Below are 19,420 nucleotides of genomic sequence, written 5' to 3' on the forward strand. Positions count from 1 at the left end.
GCCAGCATCTTGTTCTGTACTCTGGTCTGTGTTGACTTGGTAAAGAATACAGTTTAAGTAAAAAATACAGAAATATAGGAAGTTCCCAGAATGCTCAATATCTCATTTTTTCATTTTACTTATCCTTGTCTAAAATCAAAACAAAGCAGACTCCGAGGGATTTTCTTTTTGACTTCTAAAGATTTTCAAAAGATTATTTTAACATAAAGTTATGGTAGCACTTTTCAGAATTTACATCGAGATGTTTCCTTTGCATGATATACTTAATGAGTGTTGTGATTCTTCTCTGAACTTGCAGTATCAGACATTTTTGTTGTATTTCTTCATTCCTAGCTTCTTTGTTGACAATAGTTTTCTGTAATAATATGTGGAATAAAAAGTTGAACAAAACACAGGAAAAATGAAAGGCTAACCAAAATTAAAAGAAATATACTAAATTATTTTCCACTAAGAAAGAGGAATGAACAAACCAAAATAAATTGCATTTTAGTTTTCAAGAAGTTTGACTCCGGGACAGTGGTCCCAGCTATGGAACACAGAAATGACATTCTAGTGGTAGAGGAATTATGGTAAACCTGGCTTGTCCTTGTCAGTTGTTGCACTTTCCATGTCTGTGTTTTTGGTTTGTTCTCTTGTTTTTCATCTTAAGCTTTGAAGCTTAAAAAGGACTAGAAACATTTTTACTTAATTTGTCTAAAAATATTTCATTTCGTGCCAACATGTTTCAACCTAAAGAAGATTCATTTGAGGAGGCACAGCCTCTTCAGCCTGATTTTCCTAACTGTGACATTATGACACCATCCATTCTGAGATGTCAGCAAATCTTTATCTTAAAATATCAGTAATCTTAAGGATGTAAATCACAAATTTACCCCCTGAGTAGCATCTGTATACGTATTTTCCTTTTATTGGCTCTTAAACCAGCATGTTTGGTTTGTGAGTGTGTTTTTCTTTTTTTGAAAAAACCTTTGCAGTTCACCTTTTAAGGGAGATAACTCCACCTGAAAGAGAGAAGGCGAGGAAGGTCCATCAGTCTAAGTCCTTGAAGTTCCCAGCACATTTGGAAGACTCAACATGTTGTCAGTGGAATGTCCTTTGCAAAGCCAGTTTGCTCTAAACAGACTAACCGAGGCAGAACATGCTCGAATCTGCCATTTTTAACATCAGTATTAAATGGGGCTGTTCGCCTGAATTGAAAACAGTTTGTGGGGAGGGTTTTTGCCTTTTGGGGGAATTATTAATAGTTGCTCAATCCATGAAATATAAGATGTATCCGTTTTGTCCTCTCTGACAATGCAGTTTTTCCCCTTCCAGACAAGGCCTTGTAGGCATCACAGCAAAGTCCTTTACTTTGCCCGCTTGATGATGATGTGATATTGCCATCTTCTTTTGGTTCTTATTTGAAGAATGTGGGGCAGATCCTATTGCAATAAGTTTGTATATGATATATCTTTCAGAAGGAGATTCTTCCTATGGATTGGGTTACCTGATTGATTATTAAAGCTTTTTTGTTTCAACTTAAGTAGACATTTGCTTATACATTAACTGTACTGAATTATCCTGTCATGTTGGCTAGTCATCCTTTCGCATCACTGCATCCATTTGGGCTTTTAGGGTTGTCAGGCCCCTTTGATGATCAAGATAATTTTAAGTTCATCTCCCAAGTACTTTGATTTTAATAAAATATTTTTGTTTTTTTGTTTCCAGTTATTTATAGCACAAAATTATATAGATTTTTCAAGTACATTGAAAACAGAGATGTGGCCAAATCAGTTTTGAAGGAGAGGGGTCTTAAGAAGATTAGATTGGGAATAGAAGGTAAGACATTTTCATTACTTTCTATTAATTTTCTTTTGGAAAAAAAAAAGCAAGGTTAAAAATCAAATCCCATTTAGAATATAGTTTGAGAAATGCATACTTTGTGAAAACTCAAATGATGACTGAATGAATGCTCATGCAGTAGACCTATAAATAACAAAACTTGGGCGCCTGGGTGGCTCAGTTGGTTAAGCGACTGCCTTCGGCTCAGGTCATGATCCCAGGGTCCTGGGATCGAGTCCCACATCGGGCTCCCGGCTCAGCGGGAAGCCTGCTTCTCCCTCTCCCACTCCCCCTGCTTGTGTTCCTGCTCTCGCTGTCTCTGTCTCTGTCAAATAAATAAATAAAATCTTTAAAAAAAAAAAATAAAAATAACAAAACTTAACTTCCTTTATCTGAAAAGATAGAAAGCCATTAGAAATTATTATTTAGGGGCGCCTGGGTGGCTTAGTCATTAAGCGTCTGCCTTCGGCTCAGGTCGTGATCCCAGGACCCTGGGATCGAGCCCCACATCGGGCTCCCTGCTCCGCGGGGAAGCCTGCTTCTCCCTCTCCTACTCCCCCTGCTTGTGTTCCCTCTCTCGCTATGTCTCTCTCTGTCAAATAAATAAATAAAATCTTTAAAAAAAAAAAATTATTATTTATTCCATAAGATCTCCTAACAACAGGGAGAAGTGAATTTGTCTTTTCTGTCATAGGTCATCACCTGATGCATTTTTGCCTGAACCCATGTAGTGTGTTTGGGCACACGTGTACACGTTCCCGTAAGATTGGCAGGGCTCTTTGCCCATTAGTGATCGTTGGTGTTCCTCAAAGCCCAACAGAACTAAAAACTACTATCTGAAAATGCTTGTAGAAGCATGTTAGTAGCTTACTGGTTCTTAAGATACTTATTTTTAAATTAACTTATTTTCAAATTAAATACAGATTTCAAATTTAATTTCAGCTTTTTGAATGCATACATTTTTAGATTGCTTTTACTTTGTGATTTAAATGGATTTTTCCAGATGCCACGTCAGATACTTTTATTTTAAAGTGTCCTTACTAAGAACAAAGTGTTTCCCTTGGCATAACGTGGCATAGTGTAAAGATTAAAGGTTCTGGAGCCACATTACTTGTGTTCAAATCCTATGACTGAATAATTGTATGACCTTGGCCAGGGCACTTAACTTCTCTGTGCCTCAGTTTCCTCATCTAAAATGGGAGCATTAATAAGTACTTTATAGGGTTATTATAATGACAGAATGACCTAATACCTGAAAAACACTGAAAACAGGGCCTGTCACATAGTGATTTACCAGCAAATGTTTGTGATGCTGATAATGAAGATAATGGTGTTGATCAATGACCAGTTGAGCTGTTGGAGATCACAGTAACGGGCTGCTGAGACATAGGAGAAAGAATGACCAGAAATAGGATCTTGGCAGGAAGGGGAAGAGACTTTGGGTTTAAAAACATAGTGGAATTGTTGACACATTAGCTTCACCAGTGTGTGTTGTCTTCTGTCATGTTGTAAATAGTGGTATTTAGCTGTTTGATTTCAGAGCTAGAGAGAAGGCGCCTGGAAGCTACTGCAGATTAGGAGGATGAGGAAGGCCTCTCTCAGGCAGAGATATTTGAGCTGAAGCTTGATGACAAGAAGGTTGGAACCAGGTTGTAAAAAAGCCTTATACATTATGTGAAGGACTTTGGACTTTCCCTTGAAGCATGAGGAAACCATTGGTAGTTTTTAAGCAAGGATGTAATATGCTTGATTACACTTGTATCAGAGTGGTGATTCTGTGTGGAGGACAGATTGGACTATGATGAGGTGGGAATTTTAAAGACTAATAGTCGGGGCGCATCTGCCTTCAGTTCAGGTCACGATCCCAGCGTCCTGGGATCGAGCCCCGCATCGGGCTCCCTGCTCGGCGGGAAGCCTGCCTCTCCCTCTCCCACTCCCCCTGCTTGTGTTCCCTCTCTCGCTGTGTCTGTCAAATAAATAAAATCTTCAAAAAAAAAAAAAAAAAAGACTAAGAGGAATCAAGGACAAGGGAATAGAGCTGGAGACCTTTCTGAACTCGAGTGCTGCCCTTCAGATGGTATTGACTGGAAGTGTGAAACAAAGAATACATTCTCCAGAGGGTCTTTAATACATTTTTAGCCCTGCTTGCCCCTGAGCCACATACATACAGTTTTTTCTGATTCCAATACAGTCTGTAGCCCATGAGCCCATTGCCTGTCCTCCCCCACCATTGCCTGTTTTTTATAAAGTTTTATTGGAACATAGACATATTCATTTATGTATTTCTGTGGCTGATTTCACTTTACAGTGGCATAGTTTAGTAGTTGCAAGAGAAGCTGAAAATGAGCCTGAAATATTTACTATCTGGCCCTTTACAGAAAATGTTTGCCAATCCCTGGTCTAAACTAGCAATTCTTGCTAGTAGGAGGGAGGGATAGACTTATAATAGTTTCTAAGTAGTATATATCTTTGGAAAAATTGCGTTACTGGTAAATGACTGAAACTTTTCCCTAACTAGAATTGTCTTCACTAATTGTTACTTTTCAGTAATTATCCAAGAAGAGGAAGGTATAATTAATCAGCTTTGGAATTGCCAATCTGAATGAACTGCTTGGTTTTTGGGAGTACTGTTAAAATGATAAAGGGCTTAAAATATTGGCTTTGCTGACCTAGGTGCAGAAGTATACCTAGAACCAGTGAAGCTGGAGAACTCTATAGCTCTTTATCTTTTAACAAAAAAAGGAAAGAAAAAACCGAAGGCAATATAAAGATGAGATTTAGGTTTAAGGAAATTAGAAGGCTAATGTGGCAATAAATTGCAGGCCTCGAGGCCAGATAATCCTGTGAAGGGAGGGGTTCAGGGATATTAGGGATACACAGGTAGAGCCCAAGATGCACCAGACTACATACCATTGTATTTAGGACCTATCCCCTCCAGGTTTTTACTTCAAGAATATTTTTCTGGTGGTTGGTGTATTGAGTGGCTGAGAGGATGGTGGAAGCTTGTGTGAATTGCATCAGTAGGATTTCTGTGTCTGGCTGTTGAACTGATGACCAAGCAGATGGAATATTGGTTTCCTTTCTTTGTTTTGTTTGTTCAGGAACGACAGCCGAAAAACCCTCTTTAGGCTAACTTGGGTGAGAAGTGTGCAGGACTGTGTGCACGCTTGTGTATGTGTATATCCTCAGTTTTTAAAACTTTTCTCTCCTCCAGGTTATCCTACCTACAAAGAAAAAGTAAAGAAAAGGCCTGGGGGCCGCCCAGAAGTGATTTACAACTATGTCCAAAGACCCTTTATTCGAATGTCTTGGGAGAAGGAAGAAGGAAAGAGTCGGCACGTAGACTTTCAGTGTGTAAAGAGTAAATCTATTACCAATCTTGCAGCAGCTGCCGCAGACATTCCCCAGGACCAGTTGGTAGTCATGCACCCAACTCCACAAGTGGATGAGCTGGATATTCTCCCTATCCATCCCCCTTCTGGCAACAATGACCTCGATCCTGATGCACAGAATCCAATGCTGTGATGCTGATGTTCCTTGAAACCATAGCATGCTACTCTTCACGGTGACGCTGCACTCTCCACATTCTGCACTGCAAGGCCGCTCTCTTCATCGTGAGATGCACATGCCAATGTTTAGGATATTGCAGTGTAGGCTTTTTTAAAGACCAAAGGTAGCTGAATGGTTTTTTTTAAATGAGTACAACTCTAGCATCCTGAGGTTCCAGTTATATAAATGTATTTGTTTACCAGTAGGTTTGTGAAATTGGTTCTTTGTATGGGGGAACAGTCCTTTTTCACACATCTCGATATTTTCAGAAGTGGTGAAAATTGGCACCTGGGGTATTTTCAGCTTAGATTGATATTCATCACACCCCAGATAAAATGTAGAATATTATATAGTTGCACTTTATAAATGGTGGTTAAATGGAACTGTTCAAGCCATTTTTATAGTTGTGATGCACAATATAACTGAAATAAGTGCTTCTATCAAAGTATTCCTTCAGTAAAATGTGTATAGTTTGCTGCCTATGATGGGCAAAAAAGGAGTATTTATCATTGGGCTGATTTGAATGATTTGGAGGAGACCCAATGCCCGTATCTTATTTCTCTCCAATGCTGTTTTTGCCCTTTTAGAGTGAGTCACATGCAGGAAGTGTGAACATCAGAGGTGGTTTATTATCCAGTCTGCCTTACCCTTAATCTGTTCAGATATTTATTTACTAATTTTTTTTCCTTAAGAGTTATGGGATAGGAAAATGAAGTGTTTGCTCTTCATTTACTAAATGATTGTAAACTCAAGTTTTTCATCAAAATAAAATTCCACTGTTTTAATGTTTCTGATCAACTTTATAGACACCTTGACCAGATCCTTAGTCTCATAATTAGATTTCCTGTCTTGCTGGCATCCATATAAGTAGAAACCACCGAGTAGCTCATGGAACTCCCGATTTGGTTTGTGTGTGATGAAGCACTTAGATTCCCTAGAAATCCACAGCAGTGTCTGACTGAAAAAAGAACATTTTCTAGTCAAACCTAAGAAGAAGGGTGAAATAACTTTACTAGGTTGTAGGATAACCTTAAGCGTCAGAACCAATTTCTGACACTGGTTCGGTGTTTTGTCCATCATACTGTGCTGCTTTTCTAAGCAAACTATTAGTGCAAAGCTTTTTAAAAAAATACTCTGTGGCCCAACTCAAGAAGGAAGTGGATGGAAGTACTTAGGTGCTTTGGGTCCAGGGTCACTTAATGTGTGAAGCCACACAACCGTGGGCGTAGAGGAGTTGTAGGAAAGCAGCCCATCTGTTACAACTAATCTTGAATTTGTAATTTCGTAGGAGTTGAAATTTGTGTTTAAGCAGTAACATCACTGTACTCACATAAAATTGCAATAATTTGGATAACTATTTTAACAGTACAGCTAAGCTAACAGGGAAATTATGTTAAGTCCTGGAATGATTATCAAAGGCCAGAAAGGCACTGTAAATGTTACTGGCATGGATTGTCCTGAAATAGCCACGGTAGAAAACTGATCCAGCCCTGCAGGACAGGGATTTTTTTCTATTTGAAAGGTGAACAGTATTTATAGAACAAGGGAAACATTTATTAAAAATATTTAACTGTCTAATACATTATACTTTAACCCATATTTATAGTAAAGGATTCTTACAAGGAAGAATAAACGGCTTTATGATACAGTTAGTATAAGAAATATCCACATGGGGGACTTCTTTGTAGTGTAAAAACACCATACATCTGAAATGACCATTTGCATATAAAAGCTACCAATGATGCTTCTGTGCACGATGATTAAAAAATTCAACACAAACAGAATCCAAAATATACAATTAATGCAAGCTATCCACAGCTAGCCCAATAATCAATGATGAGGAAACACTGGAGCAGGCTTAGTTCCACTTTGTCTGAAGTTACACATAGTAAGATTGACTTGTATCAATGGCTCTGAGATGGCTCTTATGAGGACAGTACATAAAAGCTGTTCTCTCTTTATCCAGTAAGCTTCACAGACTGTAAAACTCCACCAGTAATGCACTTTGATACTGTAGCTGTTGCCAAAGCAACATGTAGTGTTTACAGCGGCCATGGCAAGTCGCTGAAGTCAACAGGACCACCCAGCCCAGCATCTGCTTCCAAGAGACTCATTATGACAGCCATCGCTGCTTCGTCATTACTGGGACTGCTTGAGCCTTGGTCGTTTTCTATCATGTCTATGCCTATGTGAGGATTCTCACCTGTAGGGGGAGATAAAGACCGGTCCGTCATAATACCAGAGCATGTTTAACTTTAGTAAGCAGTTCCTAAGCACACTTTTAATAAGTACAATGTTCTTAACAGGAAGGTGGGAATGGCGGAAGAGAATGCTTTTGGAGCTGCATTGCCATAATATATTTTCTTTAGAAACAAAGCGCTGAAAATGCAATAAAGATTAAAAGCATTTGAGTTGACCTCATTTTGATATTCTGACATAACCAGTTACAAGGAGGGAGATACAAAAGGAAAGAAACAGGAAAGTAGGGATTGGGGGGGGGGGGAATCCAGAAAGACAAATAGCAAAAAAGATGGGTGAGATGGGAGAAGCAAACTCTACCACTTTTAATACCCGCTGAAATACTTACTGATCATCCTTCCAGGCTTCATCTCTGACCCTTCATCAGCTCTCCCAATGAAGAGCTGATGGCCCAGGTGGGGGGAAGAGCCTGTATGTATCTAGGCTGCTGGAGTCTCCTTTTGAGCTCCAGTGACAAACCTGGAGGCTCCCTCCTCCCCCGCACTCAACCATTAAACTCAACTTTGAAGATTTAAACCGATTTTAAACCTTTAAACTTAGTTTTTATCAAATTTATCTAGAACTAGCTTGTTTTACTCAGGTTTTTTTTTTTTTTTATTTATCTGAGAGAGAGAATGGGAGACAGAGAGCATGAGAGGGGGAGGGTCAGAGGGAGAAGCAGACTCCCCGCTGAGCAGGGAGCCCGATGTGGGACTCGATCCCGGGACTCCAGGATCATGACCTGAGCCGAAGGCAGTCGCTTAACCAACTGAGCCACCCAGGCGCCCCAACTCATTCAGTTCTTAAAACTAACTTTATGCCAGATGTTGTGCAAGCTCATTGTAGTGGAAAGGAGTAATAATGCTACTTACCAAGAATAGAGGAACTATCAGAATATGGATAACCTGGGTTTTCCTGAGCCTGCCCTGGTAGTAGGCCACTGGAAGGAATGTCTGGAGTCCCTCCATTTAAAATCTACAAACAAAAGTGAAGATTTCATATCAACAGTTTCAACCAGTACTGTACTCAAGATCATCAAGAAAATGAAGCATGTTGGAAAGGTAGGGGGAAAGTGTTCAGTTTCCTATTGGAGGATTTCAAACAAGAAACTGTTAGTAATGGTCACAGTAAGAAAAACCTCTTCCCAAAGTATTTTCTCGGTATAATTCAACCCACACAGGCACTTTAAAGGCTGAATGAAATCCCTAGAGCATTCGATTATCTTGGATCACCTTATTCACATGATTAAGGCCAAGGACTAAATTACCTTGGTGAGCTGATTAGATTTCAGGAGAGGCAGTGATTTCAGATCTTGCCAGTAGGTGGCATTACAAATTTATTTTCCCAATCCAGCTTTTTGGTAGGGAAACCTTTAAGAATTGAGAACTCCAAAGAACTTTTGCTTACATGTATTTATCAATATTTACTATATTTGAAGTTAAAACTAATAAATTTTTAAAATCTAATAAACTTATTAGATGTTAACATGAATAGCATTTTAATGAAAAATAGCTTTTCTAAAATAGCAAAAAGAAATGTCATTTTTAAAAAATTTTTTTGCAAACCAAATGTCTGCCTCAATAGGATTTAACAGGATTCTCATTTTCTGCAGTCTATTTAGATGTCTGATTGAAGTATATGAAGGAAATCAGGTATGTAGTTGGGAAAGGGAGGTCCTATTTAATAGCTTTTTCCAATAACTTTGGTAGTCTTTGATACTACATCAAAACTCAACAAGTGGAAGTTTCTTAAAGATTAGGTGCAGTGTGGAATCGGAAACCGTATCAATGAAATTCTTGTACTCTATTATATAAAAATCCATTGGTATACATTTGCATGATTTTGAAGTATCTTGCTGCATTGGTCATTTGGAAAACACTTGCTGATGTTGACACATTTCATTTATTATAACGCAAAACATCCCCATTGTTAAAAGGTATTTCTGATGATGAGGTAATAGTAAGTTTGGGGAAGCTGTTGAGTTCAAAGTAGCAGATACGAGTTTTCCAAAAACTCTAATTTTTGCTTGAAAGCTAAGTTTTATCATGGGCAACAAATACTGTCAGCTGTCTTCCTTGAACTCACCAGTTCATTCATTTAAATGTATGCTAAATACCCAAGTCTGAACAAGCATAGTTTGCAATAGTAACAATGGTGTCCCTTGACAAGAGCAGTTCCTTTAGCTCATAACTTAGCACGCGGGTACTTTTCCCTGAGACGATGGACCATTGTACTTCAGTATGCAGCACAAGTGCTTTACGCATACTTCCCATTTTGTAACAGTGTTAAAAAGGTTTACTCAAGGATTTTATAAACTATTTTTACTGCTTATTAAGGATATCCTTAAATGAAACTGGCTTGAATTTTTTTTTTTTTATTGTGAGTATATGGTGGTGAAGACTACACGGACTAACTAGTCCTGGTTGGTGCCACTGTCATGATTTTTGCCAAAGCACCAGCAGTTTTACCCAACGCTGCTTTTTGCACTATTAGTTCATGTATCAACACAGTGAGAGGGAAAAAAATGTTTTAGATTATGAAAATAATTTTGACCTTGCAGATCCCTGAAAGGATCTTGCCTCCCTCAGCACCAGGGAGCTGCTGCTTTAACTGAACCTGCCTTAGTGCCTCTGGATGTCCAGACTCCTGGAACCTAGGAGGTGCACTCAGAGCCTCAGTTTTTTAGCTTGACCCTGAATGAAATAACGGTCAAGCTAAATGGCTCATTTTTGGACCTGCTCAATTTAAAAGTGACTGGGAAGGGCTGGAAGCATGGGGCCACCTTTACTCTCCTGGCTTTGGTACAATGCTGCTGTCCTTTCTAACTCTCGTCTTGTTTAAGCTACTCTTACAAGTCCTGTTGCTGAGGGTCAGAATGTATTCAGAAATTTTTTCTGCCAGATCCATTTTTGTAAGCCCAAAGAAAAAAATTCTTCCATTAATGCCTCAAAAATACTTGGGGTTTTGTGACGTAGAGTACAGTATTAGATCTCTGAAGTTGTTGGTGTGGAAAGAATCAAAAGTCAAGAGACCTGACTTTAAGTTTGGGGCTATACTTGTTAAATGATTAGCCCAGCATTTAATATTTGGGAGCTTAGATTTTGCCACCTATAAAGTTGTGAGGCTAAGATGAGAAAATGTACATAGAAGTTCCCTGAGTAATATTTAAGCACTATATTGGCGTGATAACCTTTCAAAACAGGGTAGTGGGATTCTTGGTAATACCAGGAAGTCAAGTGCCTAAAAGTTGAACTGAGAAGCAGAGAAAGGGATACCACCCCAAGGAGATGGTGGATCCAACATGGAGGAAGGACCTAGGGATGTAACAGGAGAACAGGCCTAAGAGAAAAACCTGTAAACAGGGATTGGGATGTACCAAGCCTAGGCTTTATGTGTTGGTGCTATCTTCTGAGTCATTACCAAAAGCCAGGCACTTTCACATATATTACCTCATAACAGGACTTCATATACAAAGATGCTGAGTGTCCTAACCTATTGGAGCCCTGTTATAAAACAAAAGTAGGGCTAAATAATTATACAGGGCCACACAGCTAGCACATGGCAAGGCCAGGCTTCAAGACCAGGTCTGTCTTTCACTGATCACTCTTACCCATTAATTTATTGACTTTGAAACCTTTGCTGGGGGTAGAATCAAAACTTCTTTTCAAAGAGAAATTTTTACAGCAGATTCCTGTATAAAATAAAGCCACCCTGGTAGAAGCAGGAGTCCTTGCCCTCTCTACTCACTAACCACCCTTGCCCCATCCTACCTGGTAGCACCACAGCTCCTGGTAACCTGAGCCTCAGAGGAATGCAGTTCGGAAAACCCATATCCTGCTTTTGATACAATTTGTGTTCTAGGAGTCCTGTCTATGTAAATTACAATATTCTTTCTCTCTGTATGTTTTGGGAGGTAGGGGAAGGAAGACTATGTCCAAAGATTTCTGGATCATCCTAACCTGTATTACCATCAGGCACTACAGATTTATGATTTGCAATTAACATGGCTCTACACTTGTAAATTCTCTGGCAAAGATGAAAACAGATGAGTGGTTTCTAAGCTTATTGATAGTGTAATCTTCTAGCCAACTCTTCATGAGCGCTGGCGACTGATACAGTACTTGTACCCAGTGCTGTCCTATCACAGGAAACCCAGGCAGCAGAGCCCCCACGTAGTCTGCAGCTGCGAAGGCACGGCTTGCCTTCCAAAGCACCAAAGTGCTCCTGCTTAGTATTACCGTTTCCCGTGCCTGCACTAGCGACTAGTGATATTTTCTCCCTTGAAAATTCTTGGCAGTGAACTAGATAATTTTTTTCTGTGAGGTACTCACTAATCCTTCCTTCATGGGAGCTCTTGAATTGTTCCCTCAATGCAGTGGCCTCCCCATTCCTTAGAACATTCTTTCTGCCTTCCCCTATTCACATGGAATAAATCCACTAAGGATATCAGCAACCTCTCTAGCTCCACCCAAATGCCTTATACCTAAACTCACACAGATGCCTTTATTTAAAAGAGGGTCCAACTTGTTTCAGCAACCACAATGGTAATCACATACTCCCACCCCCAACATTTCAGAACTTGGGCAAGAGGCTCTCTGGATTAAGAAGGACCTTAGTTGAAGAGTCATCAGCCTTACCTTCTTGCCTCCTGGAGAAGAGGCATCAGGGGGAGGTGTACTTGTGATGTTTAATGGGCTGGAGCCACAACTGGAAGGTGAGGACCCTCTTATTCTGTCAGAGAAAAGAGGAGTTAGTTATATTGCCTTTCCTTTTCTTCAGTGGGGTGTCAGGGGTGGGGGGTGGGAACAAAGAAGGATGAAGAACTAGAATAGGGATTGGCAAACTTTTTCTGTAAAGGGCCAAATAGTAACTGCCTAGGCTCTGTAGGCCAGAAGGTCTTGATCCCAACTACTCAACTCTTGCCACTGTAGCTTGAAAGCGGCCATAGATAATATGGAAATGAATGGGTGTAGCTGTGTTCCAATAAAATTATGTTTACAAAGCAGGCAAGAAGCTGTTACTTATCCCACAGGCACCTGATCTAGACTGCAGTCCCTGGAGTCCAGCATCTCACTGACAAAGCCTTAGTTTAGAGTTTGGATTTCAGGTTGTTGAGTTTCAAGTAAGTGGCCAGTTTCATTTCTTATAGAATCTAGATCTCAGAGTTGGAGGGGACTTGAGAAGTTCAACCTCTATCTTTGATACCATAAACTAGAAACCACAGCAAGTGATTTATCCTCTTCCCTACAAACACTTTTCAGCTAGTGAATACTCTTAGGAAATGGAAGGTGCTGGGGTGGCTCAGCTACACCTAGAAAGTAGCCTTGCAGTAGGAGGAGTCGAAGGATGAGGAGGAGGGGTAGGAGTAGGGCAACTCTTCCCACCGCCTTCAAAAGCAACAGGTGATGAACAGGGGTTCCAGGCCCTCTCAGCTGGTAGGTTTCTCCTCATAGGAGATTAACAGAGAGAAAGTCTTAGAACTGTAAACCCACACACACGCTCGTCAGGCTGAGGGAGCGCAGGAAAGGAAGGAACGGCCTGGCGGGGAAGCCTGTGTACGGTGGCAGCTGTGTGACCACCAGGCCCTTAGCGTCTACAGGGACGAATACAGCTTCCGGGTTAGCCAGGCAGCCCGCTCCCAAGTGCTCAGCAGTCCTCTGGCCATTGGCCTGCGCCGCCTGGTTCTGTAGACTTGGGAGTGAATAAGCTTTCTCCAGGATCATAAGCTCCTCAAAGGCAGGATACAACTATATGCCATGCACTCTCAGCACACACAGATGGGTACTAATCGCTTACTAAATTGCTGAATGCCTCCCATCTTCCTTTACTTATGTCTAGGAAGCCACTATTTTCCTGGGTTCCCCATCTTGGCATTGCCTTTTCATTGTTATTTCATCTTCTAGTCCTGAAATTACTGATTTTTCTTTGGGACAGTATCATCACTGAGGGATGGGCCTCATTCCTGGGTTATTAAGCATGTTCACCTTCATCTCTTCCTATTCCAATCCAACTTCCTTATGCTTATTAGCATTAACATAAGTTATTATTAACAACATTTTGGACATCCGTTCAGCATCCTACAATGAATGGGGTCTTACAATTTTTTTCCTGTCTAAACTTCAGCATTTTTTATTAGGATTCTTAGCAATCTCCTTTCCTTGCTTCAGCTCACACACACTCCCTTTTTTTCTATTTTCATAAAGAAAATAGACTTCTCAACCACTGTAAGATCCTTGAGGTCAAGGACTGTTTTACACTCTTCTTGGATGGTTTCAAGCAAGGCACAGAGTATGTCCATAGTGGCCAGTAAGAATCTGATTATCACTGCACTCTGCCCTGACATCTTCCTGAAGTAGACCCAAGGGGTCATAGCCACCATTCCCACAGGGTTGGAACAGAACTGTCCTGCCCACTGGGATAAGAGCCCCTCTATGGCCAACTAGAAAACAAGACCAGCTTTTAATTGTCCTGAGAGAATCAATCCAGTGGCAGCAGGGAATAATTTTTCCCTTCTCTTATTATGTTCCATTAAGCGTGCATTCCTAAGGGCCTGGTTACTACCCTCTCCATCCCCCAAATTCAGATGAACATGTAACTGCTTCCCTCTTAATCACTACTCTTAAAGACTCAGATTTAAACAACAATTTCTGGGCACTCACCATATGTCAGTTTCTGTTCTAGAAACGTTCCTGAGACCTCTCACACTCCTAAAGCAATCCTTGAGAGATAGTTATTACCCGCCTTTTATGGCTTAACTCAACAGAGACCAGAAGTTAAGTGAATCTCTTAAGCACAGTCAAGTAGAGGCCCAGAACTCAAACCCAAGTAAACTACTTCCCCTCTCTTTTCATATGGAAAAGAAGCCCTCTCAAGAGAGCTTCTGCTTGGTCTCTATTACTAAAGCTAGGCAGCTTTTTGACTAGAAGCAGCTAATGATTTGTTAAGGCCCAGATCAAGGACGGTCACCGCTCCTGCAGTCCTGTATTGTTAGTGTTCATCCATCCTCATTAGCCCCTTGAGTCATAATACAAAGTAACAAGAAAATTGAGTCTCCCAAAGAATTCCCTTTAACTCTGGCCTGTTTGGGTTTCACTCTTTAAGGCAAGGTTTCTCAATCTCGGCACTACTGGCATTTTGGACTGGAAAGTTCTTTGTTGGGGGTGGGGGAAATGGGAGGGAGGCTGCCCTGTGTACGACACGATGTTTAGCAAGCAGCATCCCTGGTCTCTATCCACGGGACTGTTTAACAGCAACATCCTACCCGATATGACAACCACAAATGTCTCCAGATACCGCAAAACATCCCTTGAGGGGTAAAATGCTCTGGGTAGAGAACCACTGGTTTAAGGGTGCAACTAGAAGGTGTTACTTGCCTGTGGATCTCCATGATTTCTTCAGCAATCATTCGACCTATTTTGCCTGCCCCAGCCCTGGTTCCCCCTGGAATCCCTGGAACAGTGGGGTGGGTCCTCTTTGGGCCACCTACAACAAAGGAATCTGAGAGTGGGAAAGGGCGACCAAGGAAGAAATGCTATTATGCGTTAAAACCAGTTCATCTTGTGATCCACTTGAAGTTCAACCTTCGGGTTACGGCCCAAGGGGCAACAGAGCACAGCTTGTCAGGAAAAGACACTCCAGCAGAAGGCTCAAGTCTGCATCCAGGATCAGAGACCAAAGCAAAGCATCTACTTCCCCGCCCGCACTCAACATCTGTTTCCTGACCACCACCGTATGCAAGCCAGGGTCACAGAGGTAAGTCAGCAGCTCTGCCCTCAAGGAGCTCACAGTCTAACAGGGAGACAGACAAGATGACCAATGGCTGGAACCAAGTGCGGTAAGCTTGACCGGTAAGCCCCAGGCACCCAGCTCCTCCAGGGCCATGGGGCAGCTTCCTGGGAAAGTTTAACTCTGAGCTGAGTCTTGAGAGAGGACGAGAAATTAGCTTGGCAGAGAGGTGAGGACGGGAAGGTATTCCACCCACAGCCACGAATATACACAAGAGCACGGAGGGGGGACGAAACTTGGGAGACTACTCCAGGAGCTCCCTCATGAATGAGATGCAGGGGTAACAGATGACACCACAGGAGCCACCCATCTGATCCTGAAAGGTCTTGGGTACTGTACTAACGGATTTGGATGGGCTCCTGAGCATAAGGGGTGCCAAAGCACTTCCCACGGAAAAGGCACTTGGACTCGGTTACTGGAAAGTCCACTTCACAGAGAATGAATGACAGTGGAGAAGGGGGATTGGGTGGGGGAGTGAGACTAGGGTTAGAAAATTCTCTGCAATGATCCAGGCGAGGGAGATGGAGAAGTCTAACAGGTAGAAAGGACAGGATTTCGTGTTCAGATAGAACGGGCGAGAAGGAGGAGTCAAGGTTTCTGGCTTGAGCAACCAGAGGAGTGCAGAGACTGGGTTTGGAGATGCTGAATTTCAGGTGCTTTTGAGACTCCAGGTGGCTCGGTCCAGGAGGCAGCTGGAGAGACAGACCTAGAGCTCTGGAGACAGACCGGATGTAGGAGTCCCTGGTGGAGACGGGACTGAAGGAAGCCATGCAAGCAGAGGTGGTCCCAGGGAAGGATGAGTCAAGTGCAGAGAGCAGGGGCCGGGGCCGGGAGGGAGCCCCGCTCCGTATAGCGCATAGCCCGGTGCTGACAGACACCCTCCACCCACCACTGGAGCCAGTGACAGTCACCAGAAGGCACCACGTCCCAGTCACTGGGCAACATGGGGGAAAGCCCAAGAGGAGCAGGGAGTTTGCTGTTTCAAGGGCTTCCAGGGTCCAGGCAGCCTCAGGAAAAGCAAAAATTGAGCTCCCTGTATTCCAGGCTCAACAGAGAATATGAGAGGACAACGTCCTTAGTGCTCATCCCCTGGAGCCTCCTTTCTCACATGGGGGCTGGGGACACCAGCTACTTGGGGACAGGGTACGCTGGCCAAAGCGGCTTCTCACGGGCAAGCCCCGATGCCCCTGCAGCCCATAGTTACCTTCTCCAGAGGGCAGCATGCTGTCCATGCTGTGGGGGGACGCTGTGAGCTGCGGGAAGGCTGGGTCCCCGCCTTCCAGGACGTTGGCTCTGTGAACATCCCAGCAATAAGGAAACATGAGTCAGGCCTGCTCAGAACTGTGCACCTTTCACCTTGGCCAAGGTGTCCGGTGTCCACTCTGGACCTGGACAGGCCAGAAAAGGAAGTGTCTGTCTGAGTGGCTCAGCGGGGCTCCTCGCCGTTTGAGGACAGGACGGGCAGCATTCCGGCCTTGGGCCGCACTGCCTGCCTGGGCCTTCCTGGTCCGTACGGGACACACGGTCCAGCAGAGAAGGGGACTGTGGCCGCCCGCAGCCCCCGCTCCGAGGCCTCCTCCCCCGCCACTCTGCAGGGGCACCTTACCCCGGGCCCCCCCCGCCACTCGGCTCCAGCCACGGGGGCTGGGTCCGGACACCACGGGGAAGGAGATGTGCGGAGCAGTTCTGGCCAAAGAGCAGGTCCTTCCCTTCTCGCCTAGCTGGGGGCCGAGCCTCTGAGGCAGGCTTCCGGCTGCCAGCACTGGGGCCACCGGCCTGGCGGGCGCGGACACCCGGCCATCTGCAGCCCGGGCTGCTCTGAACGGGCCGTCAACCCTCCCGTCCACGGCAGCACCAGGGGCGCCCGGGGCGCAGGGCCGCCGGGACTTAAACGCTAACTGCTGCACTGGGCAGGAAACGCTGCTGTCTCCTGGCGCAGTTCCCCAAGCCAGGGGCCTGCGCGGTCTCCGTCTGGAAGCGTGTTCTGTGTTAACACCCCTGTGGGCTTCTGCCAGCCCTGAGGCTTCAGAGGGTATCAGCAAGCTAGTGGGGAAGGCTGGGGTACTCGCTGCCACCCGCGCCCGCGCACCCCTTCCCAGGGAGAGAGCCCCAGGCACCTAGAGCTCGGAAGCAAGGGAGCTTCTGATCCGGGGAGAACACTTACAAAACAACAGTGTTGGTTGAGACAATGTATTCGACTTCCTTGGTCCAAGGGTTCATGAAACTGAACCATCGACTCCGCAGCGTGATGAAAGAACCATCTTTGATTTTAAACTTATAGCAGTTAGTCGTAATCTTTTCTCTCGTCTGTAAAACTGAAAATGGAAAGAAGCCATGAATATGGTTCCCGTAGGCCAACATACGAAACCAGCCAAATCCTAAGTGTGCCAGGTTCCAGAGCCATCACTGTGTCATCAGCCCGGGGCGCGGGCCCTCGGAGAACGGGTTGTTTCCGAGGGCTTCATCCAGAGCCTTTCGGTTCATGTGTGAGTCACTTGCTGTTGCTCAGTGTCTGAAACGAAGGCTATCGACATCGGACTGAGATGAGCCTTGAAGGGAGCAACAAACGTCCCGGGGGCCCGCGTCCTTTCCCCATCACAAAGCCTGATGGCGGAACAGCATTTTTAGGACCTCTGACTCCAGGGGGTCACCCACCTAGTCAAACTTCATTCTTCCATGTCACAAACATGTAACCGGCACCTTTCACGGGCCGGGCACTGGAGAGAGAAGGGAGACAGCACGCGGCCCTGCCCTCAGGAGAGGAACGTGAGAGGCAGCCACGCAGAGGAAGAGATCAAAGCCTCGAGGCAGGAGTACAGGTGTGTGGACAGGAGGGAGGGAAGAACCCAGCAGTGCCCGGCGCGTGGCACGGCCTGGTGGGGGCAGGAAATGAGGAGATGTCCCTGATGCCTCTGCAGGCGGGGGGGGGGGGGGGGGGGGGGGTGAAGCGGGGGGGGGGGGTCAGGGTCAGGAGGCGGAAGGTCCCGAATGCTGGTCAAAGGTTTTAAAGGCAGGAAGTTTAAGGAAGGATGGGATGTTATCAAGCTTAATCCATTGGGGCGTAAACAGGACAGCTATGGAAGGTGGAAGGTGGAAGGTGGGGCAGAAGGGAGCCTGCTAGGAGTCTCTCACAATTACCGGCTGGGCCCAAGGGCCGGAACTAGGGTTGCAGTACCAGAGGCGCAAGAAGGGGCCTCTTTGGAAACGCACGTCTGAGGTGAATGAACGAGGGAAGGGCTCAGGACCGGCTCCTCTCTCGGGAGGCTGGTATGTGCCCACGCCACAAAGCAAGAGGGAAATACAGGAAGCATGGCAGGATTTTACGGAAGAGAGAATCAGATCTGTTTGAGCCATACCAAATCTTTACAGGGTCCGTGTAACAAGACAAGGGATGCTTTCCAGAAAGCGCGCTGTCCTATGTACAGGAAACTGCTAGGCAGTCCAAGGTGGGTTCACTGTGAGGGGATAAACGGGGCCCGGGAACATCAGCCTCTTCTCAGACATGTTTTGGCCTGAAGACTCCTGGCCTGGCTCACTCCCACATCATTGGGGGCAGATTTCTCTGGAACCTTTATGTGGACTAGTTTCAAAGCAGGGGGGCACCTTAAAGTTAAGACCTTTTGTACCCGCCCAGCTTACCTTGCCTATGACATTCTGCGAGATGTCCTATGTCATCTTGGTGAAAATATTCATAACATGATGTGCCTAGAAGTTCTTGTGGTAAATATGCCAAAATAGCTGTTGCCCTAGAGTTTTTTTAAAAAAGAAAGTTATTCAGACAATTAACAGCATCTCTGCAGTGGATGAACCCCACTGCGCTGATGAGAACAAGGTCCAAGCTGAGTGGATGTATTTTTTTTGTGCAACTGAACTTAACCAACACTCTAAAAACAGAGGGAAGAGAAAGAAAAGAAGCCTCTCAAAGGGGCCGTTATCCCAAGAAAGGAGACTTAAAAATGGTAACTATAGTAGTCAGATAAAAATGTGACAGAAACCCAAACCTCAGGGCAAAGCTTCTCCATTTTAT

The 19,420-nt window shown here is 44.1% G+C and overlaps 2 protein-coding genes across 8 annotated transcripts in view; one reads left to right on the top strand and one right to left on the bottom strand.

Annotated features, from left to right (window-relative positions):
* BTBD10 (BTB domain containing 10) overlaps positions 1-6,155 on the top strand; it is a 54,159-nt gene extending 48,004 nt beyond the window's left edge. For both annotated transcript variants that reach the window (XM_044919302.1, XM_021685784.2), the window contains exons 7-8: positions 1,708-1,818; positions 5,036-6,155. In XM_044919302.1, the coding sequence (XP_044775237.1) occupies positions 1,708-1,818; positions 5,036-5,346 (422 nt within the window). In that variant the 3' untranslated portion in view covers positions 5,347-6,155. The remainder of the gene's footprint in view (positions 1-1,707; positions 1,819-5,035) is intronic.
* Positions 6,156-6,911: 756 nt separating this feature from the next.
* Positions 6,912-19,420, bottom strand: part of ARNTL (aryl hydrocarbon receptor nuclear translocator like) — a 31,040-nt gene continuing 18,531 nt past the window's right edge. For 4 of the 6 annotated variants that reach the window (XM_021685782.1, XM_021685781.1, XM_044919622.1 and 1 more), the window contains 7 exons: positions 19,033-19,139; positions 17,558-17,708; positions 16,598-16,686; positions 14,982-15,090; positions 12,246-12,339; positions 8,481-8,583; positions 6,912-7,573 (listed from right to left, as the gene is read on the bottom strand). In XM_021685782.1, coding sequence (XP_021541457.1) covers positions 7,413-7,573; positions 8,481-8,583; positions 12,246-12,339; positions 14,982-15,090; positions 16,598-16,686; positions 17,558-17,708; positions 19,033-19,139 — 814 coding nt within the window. In that variant the 3' untranslated portion in view covers positions 6,912-7,412. Of the gene's footprint in view, positions 7,574-8,480; positions 8,584-12,245; positions 12,340-14,981; positions 15,106-16,597; positions 16,687-17,557; positions 17,709-19,032; positions 19,140-19,420 lie in introns of all 6 variants that reach the window. The other 2 variants (XM_044919625.1, XM_044919624.1) reach the window with 1 other exon arrangement.

This window comes from Neomonachus schauinslandi, chromosome 11 (genome assembly GCF_002201575.2).
Source record: "Neomonachus schauinslandi chromosome 11, ASM220157v2, whole genome shotgun sequence".
In the NCBI taxonomy this organism is placed as follows: Eukaryota; Metazoa; Chordata; class Mammalia; order Carnivora; family Phocidae; genus Neomonachus; species Neomonachus schauinslandi.